This window comes from Leptodactylus fuscus, chromosome 5 (assembly GCF_031893055.1).
Source record: "Leptodactylus fuscus isolate aLepFus1 chromosome 5, aLepFus1.hap2, whole genome shotgun sequence".
NCBI lineage: Eukaryota > Metazoa > Chordata > Amphibia > Anura > Leptodactylidae > Leptodactylus > Leptodactylus fuscus.
The window spans coordinates 212,676,730-212,704,497 of record NC_134269.1 but is presented as its reverse complement, the minus strand read 5'-3'; the positions used below and the strand labels follow the sequence as shown (position 1 = coordinate 212,704,497).

Here is a 27,768-nt window from a genome sequence, read left to right as displayed (position 1 = left end):
CCTGACGTGAACAGGCGGGAGCAGGCTGGGAAGTTCAGTCCCAAGATGGCAGCGCCGTTGGCGGTTAATTCAGGTAAAATGGAAACTTATGTGCGAGGGTCGTGTGTGGTGTTAGTGAATGTGAATGAGGTGTTATGTGAGGTGAGAGCTCAGTCAGGGAGGGGGCGAGTCCGGAGATATGGAGGTGGCGGAGACCCTGAGTGCAAGGGAATGGCATGGGGGCTGGTGCAATGACTGTAAACATGTGCTGAGGGCGGAGAGGGAGCTCTGAGGGACTACAGGTCCCAGCATGACAGGGTGTATTGTTACTGGCAAACCCTAATCTGTAATAACCTGCAGAAGTATGAGCGCAGCTCTGGAGTATAATACAGGATAAGTAATGTAATGTATGTACACAGTGACTGTACCAGCAGAATAGTGAGCGCAGCTCTGGAGTATAATACAGGATAAGTAATGTATGTACACAGTGACTGTACCAGCAGAATAGTGAGCGCAGCTCTGGAGTATAATACAGGATAAGTAATGTATGTACACAGTGACTGTACCAGCAGAATAGTGAGCGCAGCTCTGGAGTATAATACAGGATGTAACTCAGGATTGTACAGAACATGTTATGTGTGGTCGGTGATGGAGCGTTCACGCTAGCGTCAGTGTCCGACAGGTAGTGTCCGCTCAAAATCTTGCATGGACATTAGGAGCGGACACTAGCTGTGTCCGTGACATTTTTCATTCATTTATATGGCGATCGGGTGCGTTCTTTTGCACTCCGTGCCCTTCCTTCACTGTCCGTTCCTAAAGACGTCCGACTTTTCAAGCGGACAGAAAAAACCTACGTCGGGTTTTTCTGTCTGCTTGAAAAGTCGGACATCTTTAGGAACGGACAGTGAAGGAAGGGCACGGAGTGCAAAAGAACGCACCCGATCGCCATATAAATGAATGAAAAATGTCACGGACACAGCTAGTGTCCGCTCCTAATGTCCATGCAAGATTTTGAGCGGACACTACCTGTCGGACACTGACGCTAGTGTGAACGCCCCCTAAGAAATTACTAATGAAACAGATTTCGGTGTACACTTTTCCCCCTGTGTTTAAGGGTCTCGGTTTAGTAGAATAGAAGATGCAATATCCAGACAATAAGAGTCGGGGGGCTGCTGTGATTAGTGCTATACAGATAAGCAGCTCAGTATATATCACACAGCAGAGTACTCCGGCCTTTATTATCGGAGTATTTCCATCCCAGGTTGTCCCCTCTCTGTTGTCTATATTGTAGGGGTCTGACCGCTGAGCCCCCCATTGAGCGGTGGTCGGACACTCCTGTTGTACTTCCGCTGTCTCCGGCGCTCTGTGTGCAGTGAATGGCGCCGCGTTCCCACCTGCCGGACCAGCGCACTATGCAGAATGTAGCATAACCCCTGCTGTTATGACTAGTGAGGTCTTAGCGGTCGGACCCCCCGCCAATTACCCGTTATCCTATGGTCCGCTATGCAGTTTGTGTGCTGATAGTGTTGCCTGACTTGTGTTTCAGGGGCCAGTTTGTGGGGTCCGTACAAAAACATCTGGACCGCCGTGGAGAACGCGCTGCTGAGGAGACAACCGGAGGCCGTCCATGTCCTGGACCTGCTGCTGAAGAAGCACAAACCCGACTTCATCTCCCTCTTCAAAAACCCCGTATGTTGTTATGTAATGAGACCCCCTATGGCACACGTTACCCCCACCCCACGGTACTGCCGTGTTTAAGGGGGTTGCTTGGATCCAAATCAAATTTCCAATGCGAGGAGAAGTCATTTGTACGTGATCAATTGGGGTCTGACATCCCGAATTCTCACAGATCAGGGGACAGGTGACCTATTCTGCATTGGTCCTATACAAGTTATACAAGGGGCGCTCCAGGTACCCGTACGGTGTGTTTGGGGCTGCTGTGCAGGAGCGATGCAGCAAATCCAATAGCAGATTCAGGGTGCCAGACCCCAAGATCACATAACTGATCCGATTTGGGGCCAGACACCTTCTTTGACAGCCATCTTTTCTGGCACTTAAAGGAACTTTTGTTTGAGGGTAGAGGGTGACTTTAACCTCCATAGAAGTGAATAGAGCTGCAGTGAGTTTAACCCATTCATTGTTTCCTTGCAGGCTAAGAGCCCCCAGCAACATGAGAAGATCCAGAAGGCCAGCACCGAGGGCATCGCCATCAAGGGGCAGCAAGGAACCCGACTCCTGCCAGAGGCCCTCATCAAGGAGGCCTTCATCCTCAGTGACCTCTTCAATATCGGGGAGGTGGCCGCGGTGGAGCTTCTGCTCGCAGGTACTTCCTACCTCTGACGTTCATATATATCCCATGTATCTTAAAGGGATATCACAATCTCAGGACATTTAGGTCCCCAACCTCCAGGACCTGCACATGTCACCCGACTTCTCCATGCTGACTGGTGGTCGCACGTCTGGAGGTCTATATCGCGTCAACAATAGCCGTCACAGGAGCACGGGTAGACATGTACGTCTGATCTAAGGATAGGTCCGAAATGGATTATGAGATTGCGATACCCCTTTAAAACCCAAATATTGTACATTAGTGCTATAGTGAGCCTGCAGTACCAGTGTCTGCATGCAGGTGGCGTGACCAGTAACTGTTACTATTACAGGAGAGCACCAGCAGCCTCACTTCCCCGGCCTCACGCGGGGTCTGGTCGCTGTGCTATTGTATTGGGATGGGAAGAGAAGTATCGCCAACTCCTTGTGTACCCTCATCCAGTCCCGGAAGGGGAAGACGTTCACCATGGACCTCAGGTAAGGCTTGTATCTCCGCACGCGGACCCCGGGACCAAAACTTACAGTCCCAAGTTCTGCAGCAGTTGGACCTCAAGCAAAGTGACTCTTCCCCTGTGTCCATAACCCCTTTAACCCTTTACTGCCGATGGCATTTTTTGATTTTTGATTTTCGTTTTTGACTCCCCTCCTTCTAAACCCCATAACTTTTTTATTTCTCCGCTCCCAGAGCCATATGAGGTCTTAATTTTTCCTGGGACAAATTTTTCTTCCTGATACCGCCATTAATTATTCTATATAATGTACTGGGAAGCAGGGAAAAAAATTCAGAATGGGGTGGATTTGAAGAAAAAATGCATTTCTGCGACATTCTTACGGGCTTTGGTTTTATGGCGTTCACTGTGCAGCCAAAATGACCTGTCCCCTGTATTCTGTGTTTCGGTACGGTTCCGGGGATACCAAATTTATATGGTTTTATTTACATTTTGACCCCTTAAAAAAAAATCCAAAACTGTGTTAAAAATTTTTTTTTCTAAAAGTCGCCATATTCCGACGGCCATAACTTTTTTATACGTGCGTGTACGGGGATGTATAGGGCGTCTTTTTTTGCGGGGCCGGGTGTACTTTTTAGTTCTACCATTTTCGGGAAATGTTATTGCTTTGATCACTTTTTATTCAAATTTTTATCAGAATCAAAACAGTGAAAAAACGTCGGTTTAGCACTTTTGACTATTTTTCCCGCTACGGCGTTTACCTAACAGGAAAAATATTTTTATAGCTTTGTAGAGCGGGCGATTTCGGACGCGGGGATACCTAACATGTATGTGTTTCACAGTATTTAACTACTTTTATATGTGTTCTAGGGAAAGGGGGGTGATTTGAACTTTTAATACTTTTTATATTTTTTTATATTTTTTTTTACTTTTTTTTAAAAAAATTTTTTGCATTTATTACACCCCCTAGGGGTGTTGAACCCCAGGGAGTCTGATCACTAATGCAATGCATTACAATGCTAATGCATTGCAAAAAAGCATCCTTTCTTTTGCAGGCTGCATAGAGCAGCCTGCAAAAGAGAGAATTTGCAGACAAGCCTGGGAGCCTTGTACAGGCTCCCGGCTGTCTTGGCAGCGTGACGTCGGTCCTAGAGCATGCTCCAGGAGCTGGCGATCACCAGCAAAATGGCAGCGCCCATGCGCCGCCGGGTAAATGGCACCTTTGACCGCGGCGCCGGTGGGGTTAATGCCTCCGATCGGTCCGGGGACCGATCGGAGGCATTAGAGCCGGTTGTCTACTGCTTAAAGCTGTAGACACCCGGCGGCTATGGCGGCCGCCATAATTACAGACCCAACATGCGCCGTACTATTACGGCGCATGTCGGGAAGGGGTTAAAGGGGTAAACCCTGTCCATCTGCCCTATATCACCCTCGGGTCACCCCTCCCAGTATGGGCTGTCATGGCGGCCTCTCTACCTTCCCATCTCTGCCGTATTGGTTGGAGTAGCAGCTCCGGAGCACAAACCGCTCCTGTATACGGATTAGATAGCCTTCTAGTCATTCAGGAGTACTTACTTCTTCACAGCCCGGAGTTGGAGTCCATGACGACTCGATTCACCGACGACCTGATGGACAGCGGCCTAACCCAGAAAATCCTCACCCTGGTGTCCCAGATCGACGTGAACAACGAATTCGATAAACTTCAGAAGGAGCGAGGCCTGGGCAACGAGAAGCACCGCAAGGAGGTGAGCCACAAGGGGGCGATAGCATCATGATAGGAGCGATGGCTGCAGCAGGAGCCTCCCCCCACAAATCGATCACCTCATAAGGAATTTTGTTGTTTCCTCTCACAGGTGGCAGATCTCATAAAGGAAAGCCGCCAGTCCCTTGCCGATAGTGTCTTCTCCTGGGCCTGTCAGAAGCCGCTGAACAAGGACGATACGCTGCTTCTGATTGGCTACCTGGAGAAAGTCTCGGTGGAAGCGGACGGTACCTTGGACAGCGTTAACCTCTACCTCCTCATGGCCCTGCTCTACTGCTTTGATGTCGGCTTCTTGGAGCAGGGGACAGAGGACAGGGACGGTAGGTCGACTTATTGCAGATAGCTCTTAATTTTTGAGCCGCAGTGAGCTCCCCCTAGTGGTGGCAGCCGGCACTCCAATTAGAGATGCGGATTTGGAGAAAGGGAGACAGTACGTGAATAGCTCACTGGATCTTTTCCTGTCTTGTGTCCCAGAGTTGATGCAGCAGACTCCTCTTCTGACCGAGAGACAGTACGTGGCAGCCATTCATCAGAGGCTTCAGGATACCCAGCCCTGGAAACTGTCCGGTCTGCAGGCTACCGTACGCCTGGCCTGGGCGCTGGCACTCAGAGGCGTCTCTCAGCTCACTGAGGTCACAGGTAGGACGCCATTATTCCTTACATCCAAGTGTGCAGGTCAGCGTGGCTGAGCATCGGACCCCCCATCTGGCCCCCGTGGCCTGTACGTTCAGTCTAAGGCCTAACTCTTCTTCTGTGTCTCAGCATTAGCAGAATTCACAGAGGCAGACGAGGCCATGGCGGAGATGGCCATCGGAGGTAACGCCTTCCTCTTCCTCACCGACGCCGTGGTGGCCGCTGACGTCTTCTCCCAGGAGGAATTCTTCATCCGTAGGATTCACACCCTGGTTACCGATTTCCTGACTAGGATGCCTATGAAGGTAGGTGACGCCCGGGACCTCCACCAATCAGCCGTTCCTTACGGCAGCAGCTCAGTCCCATTCACTCGAATGGGCCTGTGCCAAACTGCCAGGCTATGTGAGCAATGAATGTGACATCACATGGCCTATGAAGCCAAAGCAGCACTCAGGGGGGCGGCACTGCTCCTTCTAATGGCTGATCTGTAGCATCCTAGGATTCGGACCCTCACGGATCTGAACGTCCGAGACAACAGAACGTGAGCGCCACGCCTTGGTAGTGACTTGTGTCCTCTTAGGTCAAGCAACTGAGGAACCGAGCGGAGGAGGACGCCCGTTTGATCCACATGAGCCTGCAAATGGGTAATGAGCCCCCCGCCTCGCTACGCCGAGACCTAGAGCACGTCATGCTGCTGGTAAGGAGATACTTCCCATCAGTTGTACCTATAAGGTTCCTGTAGGTGGCGCCGCACTGTTTTTAGCTTTTACACTCACTCGTTCTTGGTTTTGACAGATCAGCGAACTCTACAAGAAAGACCCGTTCCATCTGGAGCTGGCGCTTGAGTTTTGGTGCCCGACTGAACCCCTGCAGAACACCACCTTGATGGGCTCCTACCTTGGAGTTGCTCACCAGAGACCTCCTCAGCGCCAGGTAAGTATACGGGACCCTTATAGGAAGGGTGTTAACAAACATAAATTAATTTAAGGAAATGTATACAAAATTTTTTAAATATTTTCCACTAGTGACCACTAGAGGGGGCATCCTCTGTGTCATCATTGCACCACACAGTACACAGATGAGATCTAATGGCTAAAGGACCTTTGATGACATCATTAGAGGTCCTTAAACAGTTCCGGATTGTCCATAGACTATATAGGTCGGGGGGGGGGGGGATGTACCAACCTAGGAGATAGGGGTGACTTGCATCCTAATTCTCCTATGGACGATGCTCCCTCTGGTGGCAAATCATGTTAAATATCAAATATTTTTTCTGTAATTTGAAAAAAAAAATCATAAAAATGGCCAAAAATCCTGCAGTACTAATACAGAATAATCCGAACTTGTTTTTCCCCTCTTTTACAGGTTTTGCTATCAAAGTTTGTGAGGCAGATGAGCGACCTGCTGCCCCCCACTCTGTATATTCCATATCTGAAGATGCTGCGGGGTCTCGCCACCGGCCCTCAGTGCGCCCATTACTGCTTCAGCTTCCTCAAAGCCAATGGCAGCAGCCAAGGTGAGTAATCCGCATGCTATCCATTATTTGGGGGCACCCCTGTATTACTCAGAGCGGAGGACTCCTATACTGTGACATCACCAGGTCTTACATGTATTACTTACAGCAGAGAACCTGCAGGCCGGCAGCCCCGTGTCCTGGGACCACTTCTTCCACTCTCTGATGCTGTACCACGAACATTTACGGAGGGCCATACCGAGCGCCGACATCATCCACCAGCGGCACCCGCCATTGAGGGGCATCACCCAGCGCGAGATGGACGGACTTATGGCATTCCTGCAGCTCACCACCACAGTCATTGAATGGGTACGTTGGCATAGTGGTATGTATGTACCAGCAGAATAGTGAGCGCAGCTCTGGAGTATAATACAGGATAAGTAATGTAATGTATGTACACAGTGACTGTACCAGCAGAATAGTGAGCGCAGCTCTGGAGTATAATACAGGATAAGTAATGTAATGTATGTACACAGTGACTGCACCAGCAGAATAGTGAGCGCAGCTCTGGAGTATAATACAGGATAAGTAATGTAATGCATGTACACAGTGACTGCACCAGCAGAATAGTGAGCGCAGCTCTGGAGTATAATACAGGATAAGTAATGTAATGTATGTACACAGTGACTGCACCAGCAGAATAGTGAGCGCAGCTCTGGAGTATAATACAGGATAAGTAATGTAATGTATGTACACAGTGACTGCACCAGCAGAATAGTGAGCGCAGCTCTGGAGTATAATACAGAATAAGTAATGTAATGTATGTACACAGTAACTGTACCAGCAGAATAGTGAGCGCAGCTCTGGAGTATAATACAGGATAAGTAATGTAATGTATGTACACAGTGACTGTACCAGCAGAATAGTGAGCGCAGCTCTGGAGTATAATACAGGATAAGTAATGTAATGTATAATGTACACAGTGACTGTACCAGCAGAATAGTGAGCGCAGCTCTGGAGTATAATACAGGATAAGTAATGTAATGTATGTACACAGTGACTGTACCAGCAGAATAGTGAGCGCAGCTCTGGAGTATAATACAGGATAAGTAATGTAATGTATGTACACAGTGACTGCACCAGCAGAATAGTGAGCGCAGCTCTGGAGTATAATACAGGATAAGTAATGTAATGCATGTACACAGTGACTGCACCAGCAGAATAGTGAGCGCAGCTCTGGAGTATAATACAGGATAAGTAATGTAATGTATGTACACAGTGACTGCACCAGCAGAATAGTGAGCGCAGCTCTGGAGTATAATACAGGATAAGTAATGTAATGTATGTACACAGTGACTGCACCAGCAGAATAGTGAGCGCAGCTCTGGAGTATAATACAGAATAAGTAATGTAATGTATGTACACAGTAACTGTACCAGCAGAATAGTGAGCGCAGCTCTGGAGTATAATACAGGATAAGTAATGTAATGTATGTACACAGTGACTGTACCAGCAGAATAGTGAGCGCAGCTCTGGAGTATAATACAGGATAAGTAATGTAATGTATAATGTACACAGTGACTGTACCAGCAGAATAGTGAGCGCAGCTCTGGAGTATAATACAGGATAAGTAATGTAATGTATGTACACAGTGACTGTACCAGCAGAATAGTGAGCGCAGCTCTGGAGTATAATACAGGATAAGTAATGTATGTACACAGTGACTGCACCAGCAGAATAGTGAGCGCAGCTCTGGAGTACAATACAGGATAAGTAATGTAATGTATGTACACAGTGACTGCACCAGCAGAATAGTGAGCGCAGCTCTGGAGTATAATACAGGATAAGTAATGTAATGTATGTACACAGTGACTGTACCAGCAGAATAGTGAGCGCAGCTCTGGAGTATAATACAGAATAAGTAATGTAATGTATGTACACAGTAACTGTACCAGCAGAATAGTGAGCGCAGCTCTGGAGTATATTACAGGATAAGTAATGTAATGTATGTACACAGTGACTGTACCAGCAGAATAGTGAGCGCAGCTCTGGAGTATAATACAGGATAAGTAATGTATGTACACAGTGACTGCACCAGAAGAATAGTGAGCGCAGCTCTGGAGTATAATGCAGGATAAGTAATGTAATGTATGTACACAGTGACTGCACCAGCAGAATAGTGAGCGCAGCTCTGGAGTATAATACAGGATAAGTAATGTAATGTATGTACACAGTGACTGCACCAGAAGAATAGTGAGCGCAGCTCTGGAGTATAATACAGGATAAGTAATGTAATGTATGTACACAGTGACTGTACCAGCAGAATAGTGAGCGCAGCTCTGGAGTATAATACAGGATAAGTAATGTAATGTATGTACACAGTGACTGTACCAGCAGAATAGTGAGCGCAGCTCTGGAGTATAATACAGGATAAGTAATGTAATGTATGTACACAGTGACTGTACCAGCAGAATAGTGAGCGCAGCTCTGGTGTATAATTCAGGATAAGTAATGTAATGTATGTACACAATGACTGTACCAGCAGAATAGTGAGCGCAGCTCTGGAGTATAATACAGGATAAGTAATGTAATGTATGTACACAGTGACTGCACCAGCAGAATAGTGAGCGCAGCTCTGGAGTATAATACAGGATAAGTAATGTATGTATGTACACAGTGATTGCACCAGCAGAATAGTGAGCGCAGCTCTGGTGTATAATACAGGATAAGTAATGTAATGTATGTACACAGTGACTGTACCAGCAGAATAGTGAGTGCAGCTCTGGAGTATAATACAGGATAAGTAATGTAATGTATGTACACAGTGACTGTACCAGCAGAATAGTGAGTGCAGCTCTGCAGTATAATACAGGATAAGTAATGTAATGTATGTACACAGTGACTGTACCAGCAGAATAGTGAGCGCAGCTCTGGGGATCTCTAGTAAATGTAAAGGTGTTCTCTTTAGATTCTCCAGTAATATAAGGGTATGTGTTTCCTTGTGCACAGAGTGAGAGTGCCCGTCTGGCCCTTTGTGAACATGCCCAGTGGACCCCGGTTATCGTGATGCTCGGGCTCTTGCAGTGTAGCATTCCTCCTGTCCTGAAGGCAGAGCTGCTGAAGACTCTGACCGCCTTTGGGAAGTCTCCGGAGATAGCGGCTTCCCTCTGGCAGTCACTGGAGCACACGCAGGTACGTTGAGCACTGTCCGTTTATCAGATTTCCAGACCATTTTTCTTCGTACAGATAATTTGCTGATCTCCGCTTACTCATATTCTGTTTTTGCAGATTTTGCAAACTGTGAGACCGACTGGGCAAAGACAGGCAGCCGGGATTGAGGTATTGTCATTTATAGTGATCCTAGTCATGTGCGGGGACGTTCCCATCTTGTAAGGTGACGGCACATTGCTAGGGAATGTCCTCATTTTGGCACGATTGCTTGGGCCTATCTGATAGCCTGTTGCCCTTAGAAGGTCTCCTAAGCGAAATTGGATTTAAGACATTTTGGTTTATTGTGATCAGGTGGAACTGAATGAAATTGAGTCCCGGGCTGAGGAGTATCCGCTCACCATCGCCTTCTGCAACCTCATCGGTACTTTGGTGGAGAGTTATTTCCCCGTTAACCTTGGAATTGGAATAAGAGCCCCCGGATTCGAGCCATACCTGCAGTTCCTCCGTGACACCGTCTTCCTCCGTTTCCGCACCAGAGCGTACAGGAGAGCTGCAGAGAAGGTAGGACTTCCTCCGTGACTACACATCCCATACACAAGTGGTCACCTACTATTAAAGGGGTGTGTCCTAGATTAGGGAATACAGGAGAGCCCCTTGATATAGGTCAGTCCTAGTAACCTCGCCGTCTGTCTTCCTTTTCTATTCTCCCCTCAGTGGGAAGTGGCTGAAGCTGTCCTCGAAGTCTTTTACAAGCTCTTGAGAGATTACGAGCCCCAGGCCGATGACTTTGTGGAGCAGTACGTGGAGATGCAGGGTAAGCACTTCCTACAATGGCCGGTCATAGTGAGGCAGCTCCTCTCCGTGTGCCTCATGTCTTGGATTTGATGAGTGCGTGTCAATGGTTCCCGCTGGCCCATTCAATGACCAGCGTGTAATACCTCCTTTTACCTGTAGTGGCCACTGCAGTAATAAGTGCACAGCTCTCTCTGATGACAAGAGGCGATCACTGACGATCGCTGAAGATTTTTGCTTTATTTTTAGGTGATGATTGGCCGATCTTCTGCTTAATGTGCCTTTCTCTTTATAGGAGAGGAGAAAGCCGCTTACAAGCCGCCCGGCTTCAGTTTAATGCATCACTTGCTGAACGAGTCCCCCATGTTGGAGCTGTGCCTCAGCTTGCTGGAAGAGGGCGTCACCCAGCTGGACACTTACGCCCCCTTTCCTGGTACCGTATCCCATATGCTATATTACCTATAGAGGTTCCATTATCTCTGGGGCTGTAAGATCTGGACATGGGGGCAGATATTGGAGTTGGATATGAGACAGTACTTAAAGGGATTGTCTTATAAATTAAAAGCTGCAAGACCTTTGTCCCGCTCCACATTCGACCAGTGCACCCATTGAAGTGAATGGGAGCACCAGTGATGGCCAAGTGCGGCACTTCAGCTATCTCCGGCCTGAATGGTAGCGCCGACTGCCCATATTCAATATGGTTGAATGTAGAGCAGATCCAAGGTCCTGCTGCGTTTACTTTGTGCGACAACCCCTTTAAGGACAACCCCTTTAAGTAGGATTCCTTGTTCAGAGGTCCAGCGTTCCTGCGCACGATAACAAGGCGCGCGATGTTTTATGTCTCCAGGTAAGAAGCATTTGGAGAAGGCGGTGATGTGCTGCTTCAGGCTCCTCAATCTGACGCTGCAGAACGAAAACCTCTTCAAGGACCTCCTGCGGGAGAGTCACCTGTCCCTGATCGTCACCCCTCTGGAGCAGTTGTTACAAGGCATCAACCCCCGCTCCAAGAAGGCCGATCATGTAGTGAATATCGCCAGGTAGGTCCTCACACCCACTCACATAGCCATTGTGCTTGATGTGAGGTTTAGGGGAGCACGTGGCGAACCGAATCCTGCAAACACAGTGTGTGCTGCCTTAGTCTACCGTTGTCGTCTTGAGAAGCGGAAGCAATAAAGTTATTCTTGTTGTGCAGGTATCTCTATCACGGCAGCAGCAATCCAGAGCTGGCCTTCGAGAGCTCCAAGATCTTGTGCAGCATTTCCAGCAACGCCAACATCCAGGCCAAGCTGGTGGGAGATTTCACCCAGGACCCGGTAAAGGAAACTTCATTGTTCTCTTTGTATCCGTACTTCAGAAATCTTTGCGGTTTTGGCTCCGAACGACAGACGATGGCTGCAGGTCCCTCCCCCACACTCACTTGTGACGCCTGTATGCCCCTATAGGATATATGGACAGGGATTGTTGATATTAGATGTATCACCTATGTATGGGATGGCACAGACTGTAAGGTGTCTTGACGTCCTTTAGAGCTGCTTTACATTGCCGTGCCCTGGAGAAGACAGCAGATGACATCTTAAAGGGATTCTATCCTTAAAGAGGACCTTTCACCACTTTTGGGCACAGGCAGTTCTATATACTGCCAGAAAGCTGACAGTGCGCTGAATTCAGCGCACTGTCGGCTTTCCCGATCTGTGCCCGGTGTGAAGAGCTTATGGCCCGGTACCGTAGCTCTTCTATGGTCAGAAGGGCGTTTCTGACCATTAGCCAGAGACGTCCTTCTGCCTCGCGGCGCCTATCGCGCTGTGCTGTGGAGCGGGGAGGAACGCCCCCTCCCTCTGCTCACACAGCTTGTCCGTAGACTAGCATTATCAGGAGCGGGAGGGGGCGTTCCTCCCGGCTCCACAGCACAGCGCGATAGGCGCCGCGAGGCAGAAGGACGTCTCTGGCTAATGGTCAGAAACGCCCTTCTGACTGTAAAGCGCTACGGTACCGGGACCGATAGCGCTTTACACCGGGCACGGATCGGGAAAGCCGACAGTGCGCTGAATTCAGCGCACTGTCAGCTTTCTGGCAGTATATAACACTGCCTGTGCCCAGATATGGTGAAAGGTCCTCTTTAAAATCACATTCTTGTTCACACGTATGAATAGCCTTAAGAAAGGTTATTCTTCTCCTACCTTTAGATGTCTTCTCCGCTCCGCCGTTCGGTAGAAATCCCGGTTTTCATTGGTATGCAAATGAGTTCTCTCACAGCACTGGGGGCGGGCCTCAGCACTCAAACAGCACTGGGGGCGTCACCAATGCTGTGAGAGTAATCTTCAGCAACGCCTCCATCTTCTTCAGGAACATCCTGTTCACGCGTCTTCTTCCGGCGCAGGCGGTCAAACCTCTGGGCCTCAGGCAGAGGCGACTGTGCATGCCCGCAGCCACAAGAAAATGGCCACTTACACAGTAAGTAAGCGGCCATGTTCTTGTGGCTTGTGGGCATGCGCAGTCGGCTCTGCCTGAGGACTAGAAGTTTAACCACCTGCACCGGAAGAAGAGGCCGTTCCTGAAGAAGATGGAGAGTTCTCTCACAGCATTGGGGACGCCCCCAGTGCTGTTTGAGTGCTGGGGCCCGCCCCCAGTGCTGTGAGATAACTCATTTGCATACCGGTGAAAATCGGGATTTCTACGGAACGGCGGCGTGGAGAAGACTTCTAAAGGTAGGAGAAGAATAGACTTTCTTAAGGCTATTCCTACGTGTGATCGGAAAAAAAAATGCGATGATAATGATAGGATCCCTTTAAGATCTCTACAAGAATAGTAAGAAGCCTTATGTAGGACTCGCTCGCTGACTGGTCCCGTCTTTGTTCTTCTTCCTCCTGGTAGAAAGTGAGTCAGAAACTAATGGCCGGCTTTGTGGAGTGCCTGGACAGCGAGGACTCGGAGGAGGTGCGGAACCCCCTGGAAGGTGCGCTCATCTGCAGGGATATATATATACACCCGCCATCCTATGTGCTGTGATCTGTCACCTACCGATACTATAACGTCATTTATTGCTATAGAAATCGTGGAAGAGAGGAAACTGGCGACGGTCCACCACGAGACCAAAATCCACATCCTCAACTTACTGATCACCTCCCTGGAGATGAAACCGCCCAACCTGGCCTTGTATCTGCTGGGGTTCGAACTGAAGAAACCCGTCAGTACGACCAACCTGCAAGACTCAGGTACAGGATACAACGGTATATCAGGGCTCCGGACCTCGTGTGCAGGCCCTGACCCCATGAAGGGTCACCTCTAATAAAGTGCATTGTCTTCTTTCATTTTAGGAGTCTTAGGTTTCCCCCGGACCTGTCTACATTCAATCTTAGATATCCTTAAGAGTGGAACGGATGGCAGGATGGGGCCGGTGGCCGTTGTGGAGTGTCCGCACCTCGCTGAGCTCTGCTATCAGGTAGGTCTCACCATATATACCAACCTTAATAATATATGCAACTTTTTTTTTTTTTTAATTAAAAAAAATTTTGGTCGGTGGCGGTCCTATATCCAGCCCCTACACTGATCAGCTTATCCAGCAACAATAATTGTTGCAGCTTCGGCCCCATCCAGTCCATAGTGGTGACGGTGGTTGTCTATTACTTGAATAGGACCGTAGCTGATTCCTGCCCTATAGTAGCATCCGCTACCAGATCAGCTGATCTGTACAGGATCCCGGTTTCGGATCCCAAATGATTGAATACTGGTGACCGTGCTGTGGATAGGTCCAAAAAAAGCAACTGCAGGCCTGAAACCCCTTTAATTCTTGAGCTGACCCTGGTTTTCTTCCTCTTCAGGTCATCCACCAGCTCTGCGCCTGCGCAGACACCTCCGGCCCTACCATGCGATACCTCCGGACTAGTCAGGATTTCCTGGTCACCCAGCTGCATCACCTGCCCTTCTCCGTCAAAGGTAAATCCTCTTGTAGCTCCACGTTCCGAAATATTGAAGACCTTTGTTTAGTAGAGGTCATCAGTATCTGAATGGTGGGGGTCTGACACCCAGCACCCCTGTAGATCAGCTGCTTAATGAGGCTGCAACATTGGGGTGAGCACTGTAACCTCTGCACTGAATGCCAAGCACAGCGCCGTACATACTATAGTGGCTGTGCTCGGTATTGCATCTCAGCCCCATTCACTTGAATGGATTTGAGCTGCTGCTGTACCATGTGACCCATGAACGTGACATCACTGGTTTCTGAAGTGAAAGCAGTGTTGATCGAAGTGATGCTGCCGCTTTGAGTAGCTGATCAGTGTCAGTCCTGGATGTTGGTTCCACCAATCGGATATTGATTAACTATTTTACGTATAGGTCGCCAATATTTAACTCTTAGGAAACTGCTCAATCTGTAAGGGGTGGACCGCTCTGTCCTCTGTCTAATTAATGGAACAGTCATCATACAATTCCCTTCTTCTATTGTAGCCAATGAGATCTCTGCCCTCAATCAGATGTCGTGGCTGATGAAGACGGTGTCTATAGAACTGCGCATTACATCCCTGAACCGCCAGCGCTCCCATACACAAAGACTGCTCAGCCTCCTGCTAGATGACGTGCCGGTCCGTCCATATATAGGTGAGGGGGTGATTACAGCTCTGAGGCATGTAAATACAGCTCTGGGGTATAATACAGGATAAGTAATGTAATGTATGTACACAGTGACTGCACCAGCAGAATAGTGAGCGCAGCTCTGGGGTATAATACAGGATAAGTAATGTAATGTAAGTACACAGTGACTGTACCAGCAGAATAGTGAGTGCAGCTCTGGAGTATAATACAGGATAAGTAATGTAATGTATGTACACAGTGACTGCACCAGCAGAATAGTGAGCGCAGCTCTGGAGTATAATACAGGATAAGTAATGTAATGTAAGTACACAGTGACTGTACCAGCAGAATAGTGAGCGAAGCTCTGGAGTATAATACAGGATAAGTAATGTAATGTATGTACACAGTGACTGCACCAGCAGAATAGTGAGTGCAGCTCTGGAGTATAATACAGGATAAGTAATGTAATGTATGTACACAGTGACTGCACCAGCAGAATAGTGAGTGCAGCTCTGGAGTATAATACAGGATAAGTAATGTAATGTATGTACACAGTGACTGTACCAGCAGAATAGTGAGCGCAGCTCTGGAGTATAATACAGGATAAGCAATGTAATGTATGTACACAGTGACTGTACCAGCAGAATAGTGAGCGCAGCTCTGGAGTATAATACAGGATAAGTAATGTAATGTATGTGCACAGTGACTGCACCAGCAGAATAGTGAGCGCAGCTCTGGAGTATAATACAGGATAAGTAATGTAATGTATGTACACAGTGACTGCACCAGCAGAATAGTGAGCGCAGCTCTGGAGTATAATACAGGATAAGTAATGTAATGTATGTACACAGTGACTGTACCAGCAGAATAGTGAGTGCAGCTCTGGAGTATAATACAGGATAAGCAATGTAATGTATGTACACAGTGACTGTACCAGCAGAATAGTGAGCGCAGCTCTGGAGTATAATACAGGATAAGTAATGTAATGTATGTACACAGTGACTGTACCAGCAGAATAGTGAGCGCAGCTCTGGAGTATATTACAGGTGTATTATGTACCAGTGCTGTTTCTGAGCTCTTTCTCTCCCCCCTGTAGCTGATGGTGAGTCCGGTATGGAGGACGACAGCCGTAGTGTGAATACATTTCTTCACTTTGACACATCCTCTAAAGGTAACGTAGAATTCTGTCCCTCGTCCTGTTCTCTGGTTCGTTACTTCTTTGTTACGGCCATTTCTCTGGGTCTCAGTGTTTCCTCTCAAACTCCTCTTCTTTTAATAGTTCGCAGAAAAATCTTGAGCATCTTGGACTCCATTAACTTCACTCAGGAGATCCCGGAGCCGCTCCAGCTGGATTTCTTCGACCGCATCCAAATAGAACAAGTCATCACGAACTGCGAGCACAAGGACCGTAACGGCCAGACGGTCTGCAACATCCGAGTGAGTGAATGCTATACATGAGGAGTGTGAGTCTATGGAGAGTATATAGGGAGCGTATATAGGGAGAGTATATAGAGAGAGTATATAGGGAGCGAATATAGAGAGAGTATATACTGACTGTCTCCTGTCTGTCTTCTCAGCTCCTCCATCGAGTTCTGGTCGCAGAGGTCAATGCCCTTCAGGGGATGGCTGCCATCGGACAGAGGCCGCTACTATTGGAGGTAAGGTCACTCGTACCGTCCAATAAATTTTATTTTTAACCCTTTCATGTCCGTCTTCTATAAGATGACCTTATGTCGCGTCTCTTCAGGAAATAAACACCATCCTGCAGTACGCGGTAGAAAGAAACAAGATGTTCCAGTGTCTTCACGCCAAACGTCACGCGCTGGAGTCCTGGAGGCAACTGGTGGAGATCATCCTGACCGCCTGCCCTCAAGATCTGATCCCGGGAGAGCAAAGACAGCTGATCATCAGGGATCTACTGCAGGACCTGCACGACAAGGTAATGTAACCTACGGGATGTCCGAGAACGACGTGGCCTTATATTATTCGGATATGTTTCTGATCTGTGTTGGTCTGCTTGTATAATGCAATATCTACCACTGCTTTCAGATTCTGGACGACGAGGCGACTAAGGACCTGATGCCAGTGGTGGCGGGGGCCGTGTTTACACTGACCGTGCACCTGAGCCAGTGTATACGCACGGAGCAGAAGCAGCCGATGAGCGCTCTGGGGGTCAATCAGTCGCAGTACGTGCTGATGCTGGATGGCTCCTTCGCGGCTCCTCCGGGTACTGACACCTTGTCTGCCGGATTCGCCTCCATCGGAGACTCCTCGCTCCATATGATCCTGCGGAAACTGCTGGAGTTTATTCTTAAGACAGGTCAGGCCTTCATCTTACCTACATACCCTAGTACTGTTGTCATCGGTCCGGCACCAGGTGGCGCCATTGTCAATCTCCTTTTTTTTCCGCAGGTGGCGGGCTGCAGCGGGTGCGGGCTCATCTCTACGGGGCGCTGCTCTACTACCTGCAGATTGCACAGAGACCGGATGAACCGGACACGCTTGAGGCAGGTAGGTGCAGGTTGTATGGTCACGGGGTGTGGAGAAGGGGTAAATACTTAAAATCTATGCGGTGCCGTTTCTTTGTCGGGGTTTAGAATACAAAATTGCTTTGCTTTCCCAGTAACGGCGCCACTCTTACCTAGTGGCTGTGTCTTGTATTGCAGTTTAATTCACTCTGCAATACCAGACACGGCCTAAGGACGAGAGTTGGCGCTGTTTTTGGGGAGGGAAAAACCAGACCCCTCCAATTTTAAGACTGTTTTACGACACTCTTACTTAAAGGGATTGCACTTGACTATCAGGGAGTCAGAAGTCTTGTTCTTCCGCCTCCCCTGCTGCAGTTTTGCTTTTCTTAGTCACGTGACCCTGCCCTACTCTATGTCTGAGTAGCAGGGGTAGAGCAGAGTCGATCACATGACTGAGAGTTGGGGAGGAAGACATATGGCCTCCTAGTGGTGGCAACAGGTAACTTATTTTACTAAGTGGCTGCATGCTTAAGGAGTATTTCTTGTCCTGTCGCAACGGCCGGGATGGGGAAAATCTCAGATCCCTGCGGTTAACCCCCTTCATTTACGCCTGCGCAGATTTGGGGCACAACCCACAGCAGAATTATTCCTTGTGGATGTTTCCTTAAAGGGATGTTACATTGATTTAAGGTTAATACCTATCAATTGGAGGGGATCCAAATGCAGGATTGCAGGAACGTATAAACGCAGTGAGTTTGTCGCGCATGCGCAGCCGCATTTACTTTTATGGCTGAGCACAGTGGTGGATATCTCCAGCTCTTAGCGCTCCATTCAGATGAGGGAAGGGGCCCCCATTCTTGTGGGAGCCCCGGTGGTCAGACCCCTGCTGATCAGACGGTTCTTGCCTATCCCTTTAAGCGGATATAATACATACCGTAATATACACTGCAACGTTTCTTACCGTCTCAGCTACTAAGACCATGTGGGAGAGACTGACGGCCCCGGAAGATGTATTCAGTAAGCTCCAGAGGGACAACCTGGCCATATTTGAGAGCTACGGGGCGGCCCTGATGGAGGTGATCTGCAGAGACTCCTGCGACGGGCGTGAAATTGGGCGAGTAAGTAGAGACTGATCAGCCAGGTGTCCAGTGTTGGCGGTTTTGCAGCAGATGGCGGTATTCTTATTATTATATGTTATCTGTTTTCCAGATGTTGGCGCTCGCCCTGCTGGATCGGATCGTCTGCGTGGACAAGCAGCAGCAGTGGCTGGCGTATCTGTGTAACAGCGGGTACCTGCAGGCGCTGGTGGACAGCCTGGCACAGGATGACGCCATCTTACAGAGCCTGCTCAATCCTCAGCCGCCGCTGCTCAAGGCTCTCTACATCTACGAGTCCAAAATGGTAGGAATAAGGCAGCAAACCAGGGTCTTGTCTTAAAGGGATCTATCAATCCTTAACGTGGGTCATCATTTGAAGATTTGGGGGTGGGGTTCAATGCGACCTCTTCACCACTGTGACCTCTTGACCATTGATCGAGCACAGCGCCATACGTTGCCTAGTGGCGGATCTTGGTATTGCAGCTCAGCCCTATTCACTTATACGGGACTGAGCAGTGATCAGACCATGTGATTGATTGAACATGATGGCCGGGTGTTGGATCCCCACCCCTCAGATATCAATGAGCTATCCGAAGGGCAGGTCCTTAGTCTCTTCATACCATTAATAATCAACCTGTATCTTAAAGGGAATGTCCAGGGTTAAGGTTTTTATAGCCTATCCTGATCAGTGGGGGACTGACAGTTTCCGCTGTCTGTTCTATGCATAGGGCCATAAGCAGAAAGCGCCATCCTTTGTATAGTGGCAGGTGCCGGTACTACTGCTCAGCTCCTAGTCAGAGGGCGCTGAGCTGCCGATGGGTCCACAAGTCAGCGTCTGCCTCCCATAAAAACCATCAACCTGGACAACCCCTTTAAGAAACCAGCTCCTTACACGTCTTTCTCCGTATTAACCCTTTACCAGATCTGTTCCATTCGTTCTACTGTTTCTCTCACGTCTTAGTATTAACCGTTTCCTCTCTGCAGGCGTTCCTGACCCGTGTGGCGAAAAGCCAGCAAGGAGCCCTGGAGCTGCTGCGGACGGGGGTCATCGTCAAACTAGCACAGTGCCAAGTATATGACATGCGACCGGACACCGACCAGCACGGGTAATGGCAGAGAGTAACACGTGGTGTTGGTTACTGAGGAATTTGTGGAGTATCTCAGGGTATTCCTGTGCTATGGGGGGGGGGGGGGGGAGGGGTGATTTAGGACTTGTACCTGAAGCCTATGGAAGAAAGGTTCGGAAATGATTTAACCCAAGGAGCCCTGAGTCACCTGTTCATACTGAGATCAGTAATACAGCCCTGACCACTAGAGGGAGCTCACTGCAGGCTGTCCACAGGATTGGTCGTCATTGCGCGGTCTGGGTCGAACCTCTACAGATCAGCAGAAGCGGCGGTACTCCTATACCTGTGCAAATGGGGTCGGGCACCCCCTTTAATAAATCAGTATACAGGAGGCTCCCTCTAGTGGCGGTTCCATACAGACAGAATTAGGGATTGGGATCAGAAATGTATCGGACAGTTGGTTACGTTCACCCTATTATAAGTTACATCTCGCTTTTCTGCTTTGCATTCAGACTGTACGGCATGAGAGACACCCCAGTATTCATCCCGGCACCCCTAGAGAGGTACAGACAGATCCTGCTCCCCGCTCTACAGCTCTGCCAAGTCATCCTCACCTCCAGCACAGCACAACATCTGCAGGTGGCCGGACAGGTGAGTGTTCAGTCATGTACAGGCTGCAAAAAGCCAGGACATCAGATATTAAGGGGGGGTGGGGGAGACCCCCGAGTCCTCAGGTAAGGTTGCATTCGGCAGCCATGTCCAGGCAGAGTGTGACCAGTGAGGGGCTCCGCATACTCCTGCCAGGCGGGGGCGCCCCAGAGCTGTCTGTGCCTATGCCACACGTTATAACGACTTTCTGACGTCCCCACCAGGTCTTACAGTTCCTGATCGCACATTCGGATACCATCCACGCCATTCTCAGGAGTAAAGAGGGCAGTCTTGGCTCTCTCCAGGAGCTGGCGCTACTTACAGGCATCATCAGTAAGGCTGCGCTGCCAGGTAACGTGTCAGTCTGGACCTTCCGTCATCCTAAATAATGGGGGTAGATATTTATGGTGTATCCGCTGTATGTCCATTAGATTCAGGCCTCACCTTTGGGGCTTGCACGTGTCTCCAGATTTGAGGTCCGTCTTGTCCTGCCTGCTGCTGTAACCACTTTTATGGGAATCCTAATCTCTCCCTCTTCTCCTCGTGCAGCGGTTGTCAATGATCTGGCTTCTGTCCTGAACGAGGGTCCCACCATCGAACTGCACGGACATGTTGGCCGATTCCAGGTAAAGCAGAGGGTTCCCCCATCTTCCATGGCACATGCACTCTCGGCTGAGCCTAATATGTGTGTGTATGGGGGAGTTGGAAGAGAGAGCGGTCACCATGTCATACCACTTTTCTCCTGTAGTGGCCGCTGCAGGATTGGGGCATGTGTCAGATCAGTACGTAGTGCGCGGTTGATTTTTGAGCTGCTAAAGGTCCTTTGACAACAACCTCAAGGTCCTTAGGCAATAATTCATTAAGCTGTTCTGGTTGGTGCAGTTATCTGAGCGATGTGTATTAAAGGGGTTGTGCTATTAAGGACACCAGGACCCCCAACGAGGGGAATGGCAGACCCAAAGTTCCCTGTGCCTCCTCCTTTAGAATGGAGCCCCAGTGTGGTTGCTTGACCATTGCTCCAATGACGGCCCATTGTGGGGACAGCTCTGTAGCAGTGGTTTGGGAGAGGCATTGGGGACTTTGGATACCCCCTTTCTCCTCATCACGGTGGCACCCGTATTAGCTATGTGACATTTATTCCCTGTCCTGTGCATAGAAGTGTATATGTGTTATTGCTATTGCTTAAGGACCCGTGATGACATCATCAGAGGTCCTTATGGGCTATATTCATTGACACAGATGATGCTCCATCTAGTGGCCAATAGTGGAAACATTTTTTTTTTTTTTTACATTTACAACCAACGCAAGTATAAAATTGAATTTTTTTTTCCTTCCATTTTATTGGGGTCGTAAAGCTCCAGTATTTCCCGCTCCCGTGTGACTGACACGTCCATCTTGCTTTTCAGCGCCTCTGCTTGGCTTTATTAAACCGCTTTGGGGGTTCAGACAAACTGCGGCAGCTCAGTCTGCAGGATGACGGCTCCCACGTGGATGGGGTGAGCAAGAAGGACGACATGGAGCTGGCCATGCAGCAGGTGAGTCAGACGGCCGGGAGCTCGGCCCATTATCAAGCCCAGACACAGATTTCTCAAGTGGCGCAGGTTTTGATCATTCTCCTCCATGTTGTTTTTTTTTCCACCCCGGTAGATCTGTTCCAATGTGATGGAGTACTGCCATACGCTGATGTTACAGAACTCCCCCAACCTCCAGCAGATGGTCTGCCTCTTCACCCCTAGTCTGACGGAGAGCAGCAGCAGCAGAGACGCCTCCAGAATAGGTACGTGGTGGGTTAATATAGTCAGACCAGACAGTGACATTATGAAAGGGGTTGTCCAAGATGGTGCTAACCTGTCCGGAGCCGAGGCAGCGCCCCCTACTGGATCCATTTTAACCATTCCATTCTGGTCTCAAGCCTAATTTCTATGCTGCTGCATTATGTAGTTGCTTAAGGACCTGTGATGATGACAGAACAGGTCCTTAGACAACAGTAGTGAAACATATACAGCTGTATACAGTGTGCAGGAAAGCTGGTGAAATTGCAGGGGTTATTCATATACCTTGTATATGGATTCCAGCAACTGAATCCGTTGATCGATGCGGGGTCCGGGTGTTGGACCCCCCACCAACCTGATACCGATGACCTGCCCTGTGGATAGATCGTTGGCATCCTTTGCCAATTCTTCTTGGACAGCTTAGAACAGCGCCACACTTGTCCACAGGCTCTGTCGGGTATTACAGATTACGTCCATTCATGTCAATGCAGTACCAATTGCAGCCTGTGGAAAGAAATGGCGCTGTCTTAGGAGCAAAGCGTCCCCATTCTCGGGATTGGTGGGATTTCTAGCAGTCAGCCTGCCCCCAAACTTATCCCCTAGACAATCAGTAGGGGGTAACGTTATAACTTGGTACAGCCCCTTAATATTTACCAAGCATATTGCTGCTGTATTCGGTCATGGCTGTGCCTGGTGCTGCAGCTCAGTCCCGTTAAAGGGTGCGGCCAGTACTAATAACATGGCGGTATGCCTGGTAAACCATGAAGGGATGTAGTGATGGTGCCGAAAGTCAGACCCCTCTGAACTGATCAATGGCCAATCCTAAGTACAAGCCATCAATATCCAAGTCCCAGAGAACCCCTTGACTTTTTGTGCTTCCCCCCCCCCCTACAGAACCTCAGACCTCAATGTTTCCCTCCTGGCGTCTGCCCAGTTTGGGGATCGTCCTGTCTCTGCTGAAGCAATGCTCCGGCGACTTCTTCACTTACTACGACATCCACCGGCAGAGCGTCAGCAAATTACAGAACGTGGAGCAGCTGCCCCCGGACGAGATCAAAGAGGTAACGGCCGAGCCCTGATCGAACACATAAGTCATGTATCTGTATCTGCCCCATCATATATCTGTATGTGCCCCCGCCATCCTGCCCTATGTGCCCCAGCCATCCTGCCCCCTCATATATCTGTATGTGCCCCATCCATCCTGACCCCTCATATATCTGTATGTGCCCCATCCATCCTGCCCCCTCATATATCTGTATGTGCCCCATCCATCCTGCCCCCTCATATATCTGTATGTGCCCCATCCATCCTGCCCCCTCATATATCTGTATGTGCCCCATCCATCCTACCCCCTCATATATCTGTATGTGCCCCCTCATATATCTGTATCTGCCCCATCCATCCTGCCCCCTCATATATCTGTATGTGCCCCATCCATCCTGCCCCCTCATATATCTGTATGTGCCCCCTCATATATCTGTATGTGCCCCCTCATATATCTGTATCTGCCCCATCCATCCTGCCCCCTCATATATCTGTATGTGCCCCATCCATCCTGCCCCCTCATATATCTGTATGTGCCCCCTCATATATCTGTATGTGCCCCCTCATATATCTGTATCTGCCCCATCCATCCTGACCCCTCATATATCTGTATGTGCCCCATCCATCCTGCCCCCTCATATATCTGTATCTGCCCCATCCATCCTGACCCCTCATATATCTGTATGTGCCCCATCCATCCTGACCCCTCATATATCTGTATGTGCCCCATCCATCCTGACCCCTCATATATCTGTATGTGCCCCATCCATCCTGCCCCATAACCCATCTGACCTCTTTCTCTTGTAGCTCTGCCAGTCTGAGACACCCGTCGGAGTAGATAAAATATCCACCACCCAGAAGTATCTGCTGGCTCGGCGGCGACTGGTGAAACTCATCAATAGCCGAGCTAAGCTGCTGTCCGTCTGCTGCTGTATCCTTCTGCTGGGCCAAAGCTCTCGTACAATCGATTGTTCTCTATTGCTCTCTGTTAGCAGCCACTTCCAGCTGGCAGGAGCTAATGTCCCATAATGGGATCTGTAAATGAACCCGATACATTGTATAAACCTAGTCTCAGATCCTCAGGGGCGGTTCTTTGAATGTATCATGCTCCGCCCCCTACACAGGGCATAAGACAGTGTATGGGGGCTGTTAGGAGATTTTGGACTTGTGTGTGCCCCCTCTTAGACTGTGCCGCTCATCTCTGCCTATACATACACCTACTCATTATCCTTAACCAGGTGGTTAAATAGATATCATAGAAACCTGCCTCTTCATCCTGTGGCGCCACCTAGAGTATTATTTGCTCCAGTGCACCCCCAGTGACAGCCAGGACTCCTTATTCTCCAACGCGACTTTTACCAGCAAAAGATTCCAAGGTAAATCCTAAACCTGGCAATACCCATGAGATATATCGACCACCCCCGTACATAGTGCACACTTGGTCTGGCCGAGCATGCGTGTCGCAATAGGGAGGTCTGGACCGTACTAAGAATCTGATCCTTCTTTCCCCAAATATCCTGGTAAGGCTCCAGGCGGCGGCTCCTCTTAGGATTGATTGGTTTGGCGGTATTAATCTAACGGGTATTGCCACCTTATTGATGCCGTAGACGAGTGTGGAGTCCGGTTGTCCACAATATTGACATTTGCTTTTTTTCGGCAGACACACTAAACAGCGACCGGAACACGGACCTCAGGAACCCGAATAAACTGAGCCAACAGGACATGGAAATGGTGAGACCGATCTGTGAGCTGTACGATTGTGATTAAAGGGATTCTACCATTAAAACCTCTTTTTTTGGCGATCACACGTCGGAATAGCCTTTGGGAAGGCTATTCGTTTCCTACCTTTAGATGTGATCTCCGCTGCACCGTTCCTTAGAAATACTGGTTTTTACCGGTATGCAGATTAGTTTTCTTGCAGCGATGGGGGCGTCCCCACCACAGCTCGAGAACACGATCCTGCAACGCCTCTATCTTCGGCTGGATATTCCCCTTCTCTGTCGTCTTCCTCCTGCGTCACCTCCGACGCCTGTGCAGTTGGCTCTGCCAGTGAGACACCAGCAGAGCCGAGTGCGAATGCCGGCCGGCGGCCATTTTTGGGAGGCCGCTCCTGCATTGAACTGCAAGAGCGGCCTGCCAAAAATGGCCGCCGGCCGGAATGCGCAGTCGGCTCTACTGGTGTCTCACTGGCAGAGCCAACTGTGCAGGCATCGGAGGTGATGCAGGAGGAAGACGACAAAGAAGGGGAGGATCCAGCCGAAGATAGAGGCGTGACAGGATTGTGTTCTCGAGCAGCAGTGGGCCCGCCCCCATCGCTGCCAGAGAACTCATTTACATACCAGTAAAAAACGGTATTTCTAAGGAACGGCGCGGAAGAGATCCCGTCTAAAGGTAAGAGACAAATAGCCTTTCTAAAGGCTATTCCGATGTCTAAAGCACACACAAAAAAGAGGTTTTAATGGTAGAATCCCTTTAAAGGTGTGATGGGACGTAGAGAAGTGCTTGGAGTGGGGGGCAGATACTTTCCTACCCCATCAGCCTCTCCTGGCCTGAAATAGTCCGGTATCTAATCTGGACTTGAAGATTGGACACGTGTCCTGTCCATAGATGTAAATGGGAATTACTGCAGCCCTTTACTTTCTCCCTGCTAAGAGAAACCTAGATCCATATATTAGCCTGACATAACCCAAAAGAGTACGGGAGGGGGGGGCTATGGCTGTGATCCCTCCCAAGTGGACCCTGCAAACTGTTAGTTCAGGCTTAAAGTAGCGGGAGACCTCCTCCTCCTCCTGTGTACAGGGGTCCTACTAGAAGCCATGTGATCGCAGCAGCATCAGTGTCCATACAAGCAGGTAACCTGTTGGGAAGAGCGCAAGCTCTGCAGCACAAACAGCTGAACCTTGAGAGGTCACTCACACGTGTATAGGGGATATCAGACAAGATTTGGGCACCTAACACTTGGTTATTTCTTCCTCTACAGCTTCAGAGGGAAGGCGCGAACCTGTTTGGAGAGTCTCTGCAGAAGAGACTGCTGGATATAGAGAGCATGTACTGTAAGGTGCGGTCTCGGCACAGCTTCATCCAGGCCCTGCTGCGGAGGATACGAGGTCTCCTGCGAGTCTCCAGAGCCTGAGCCAGACATTACAAACCTTCTAAATTATGAATGGACTTTTTTCCAATTTTTTTTCCAGACTGTAACAAAAAAAATAAACCTTTTTTATTGCTCAAAAAAACAAAAACATTAAAAATTTCCCTTTCCTATGATTGAGATTTTTTTTTTCTGCTGACTATTATGGCATGAAGCTCCAAACCCCCTGCCTAGGCTTACATGATAAAATTCTGGCTTTCAGAAATCACCACTAGAGGGAGCTCTATAGACTGTAGAGTTTAGTGGAGCTGTGTAGACTCCTATGTAGTGAGCTCCCCCTAGTGGTGGCTTCAAGCAATCACAATTTTACAATTTAAAGGGAATGTCACATTGATAGAGGGTGGGTTCACCATGCAGGACCCTCATCAGCTGAAGCCAACCCATTATACAGTCCTCCTAATCAATTCACTGGGAAATGTGTAATGCCTTGTTTGTCCTTTGGAGGCACTGCAGGAAAACTGAAACCACTGCTGATGTGGCATGTGCAAGAGCGCCATCCATCGTGGGTTGTGAATGGTATTGCAGCTTTGATCCTGTCTTTGGAAGAAAGAAGCCATGTTTTTCAATGCCTGTACATTCTTTAATGTGGATTTAGATGACTACTGCTGCTAGTGTGAACAAGGACTAAAATCAGTCTATGTCTTGTGTAATAGAACTTCCTGCAGTCACCACTAGAGAGCACTGGATTCAGTGTATACGCACAGGGCAGTGAGCTCCCTCTAGTGGTGACTGACAGTCTGTGGAATGGACCTGATTACTGACATGGGATCATGGACTCCCAACATCATAGTCGTGTGGGACTGATCTGAGAAATATGGCTGACATCTGATCCCTATCTCATGGTCCCAAGTTGGCCTTAGGCAGGGAGGGGCATTTGTTTCAAGGGGATGATCAAGATTTCAAAACCATGGCGGCCTCCTTCCAGAAACGACGCAACTCCCCACTAAGTGTAATGAATGACACTGCAATACCACACACAGCCTGTGGACAGGTGTGGCACTATAGGCAGATAAAAACTCCTGCACTGTATATGCCTTCTGTTGTGCAAGTACAGCTGGCACTGTATGGGGTTACATATAAGTGGGCGCTGACTGACATGGAGGGCGACAATAGCGGAAGGGCGTGGCATGTGAGTATTAGTATGGCAGTGGCTGTAAGGGGTGAATCAGTGGCGCACTGTGACCTGTAGGTGGCACCGTTTGAGGATAATATGGCAATGTCATGTTTGTGGGTTTACGTTACGTTGGAGGGCTGTGGGTGGCATTAAGGGGGCGCTATGACGTATATGACTTGTATGTTTATGTGTGTCACACAGCTCATGGTGATTTCTATAGAAATATTCTATACTGTATATATTGTATTAGTATATATATATATATATATATATATAT

The 27,768-nt window shown here is 48.9% G+C and overlaps 1 protein-coding gene across 1 annotated transcript; it reads left to right on the top strand.

Annotated features, from left to right (window-relative positions):
* On the top strand, nt 1-26,409 carry NUP205 (nucleoporin 205). Its single transcript, XM_075275282.1, has 43 exons — nt 1-73; nt 1,526-1,668; nt 2,131-2,302; nt 2,640-2,784; nt 4,342-4,501; nt 4,610-4,838; nt 4,993-5,157; nt 5,281-5,456; nt 5,732-5,848; nt 5,947-6,084; nt 6,517-6,667; nt 6,774-6,973; nt 9,614-9,796; nt 9,893-9,943; nt 10,127-10,336; nt 10,490-10,589; nt 10,863-11,000; nt 11,415-11,604; nt 11,760-11,880; nt 13,439-13,520; nt 13,615-13,779; nt 13,882-14,006; nt 14,386-14,500; nt 15,011-15,160; nt 16,230-16,304; nt 16,413-16,570; nt 16,711-16,791; nt 16,881-17,072; nt 17,183-17,453; nt 17,546-17,644; nt 18,571-18,719; nt 18,811-19,002; nt 19,683-19,804; nt 20,278-20,416; nt 20,638-20,764; nt 20,963-21,039; nt 21,820-21,948; nt 22,061-22,190; nt 23,080-23,246; nt 24,037-24,160; nt 24,480-24,605; nt 24,890-24,960; nt 26,210-26,409. Exons 1-43 carry the CDS (start codon nt 46-48, stop codon nt 26,360-26,362), a joined length of 6,036 nt encoding a protein of 2,011 aa, XP_075131383.1. The 5' UTR covers nt 1-45; the 3' UTR covers nt 26,363-26,409.
* The last annotated feature ends 1,359 nt before the right edge of the window (nt 26,410-27,768 follow it).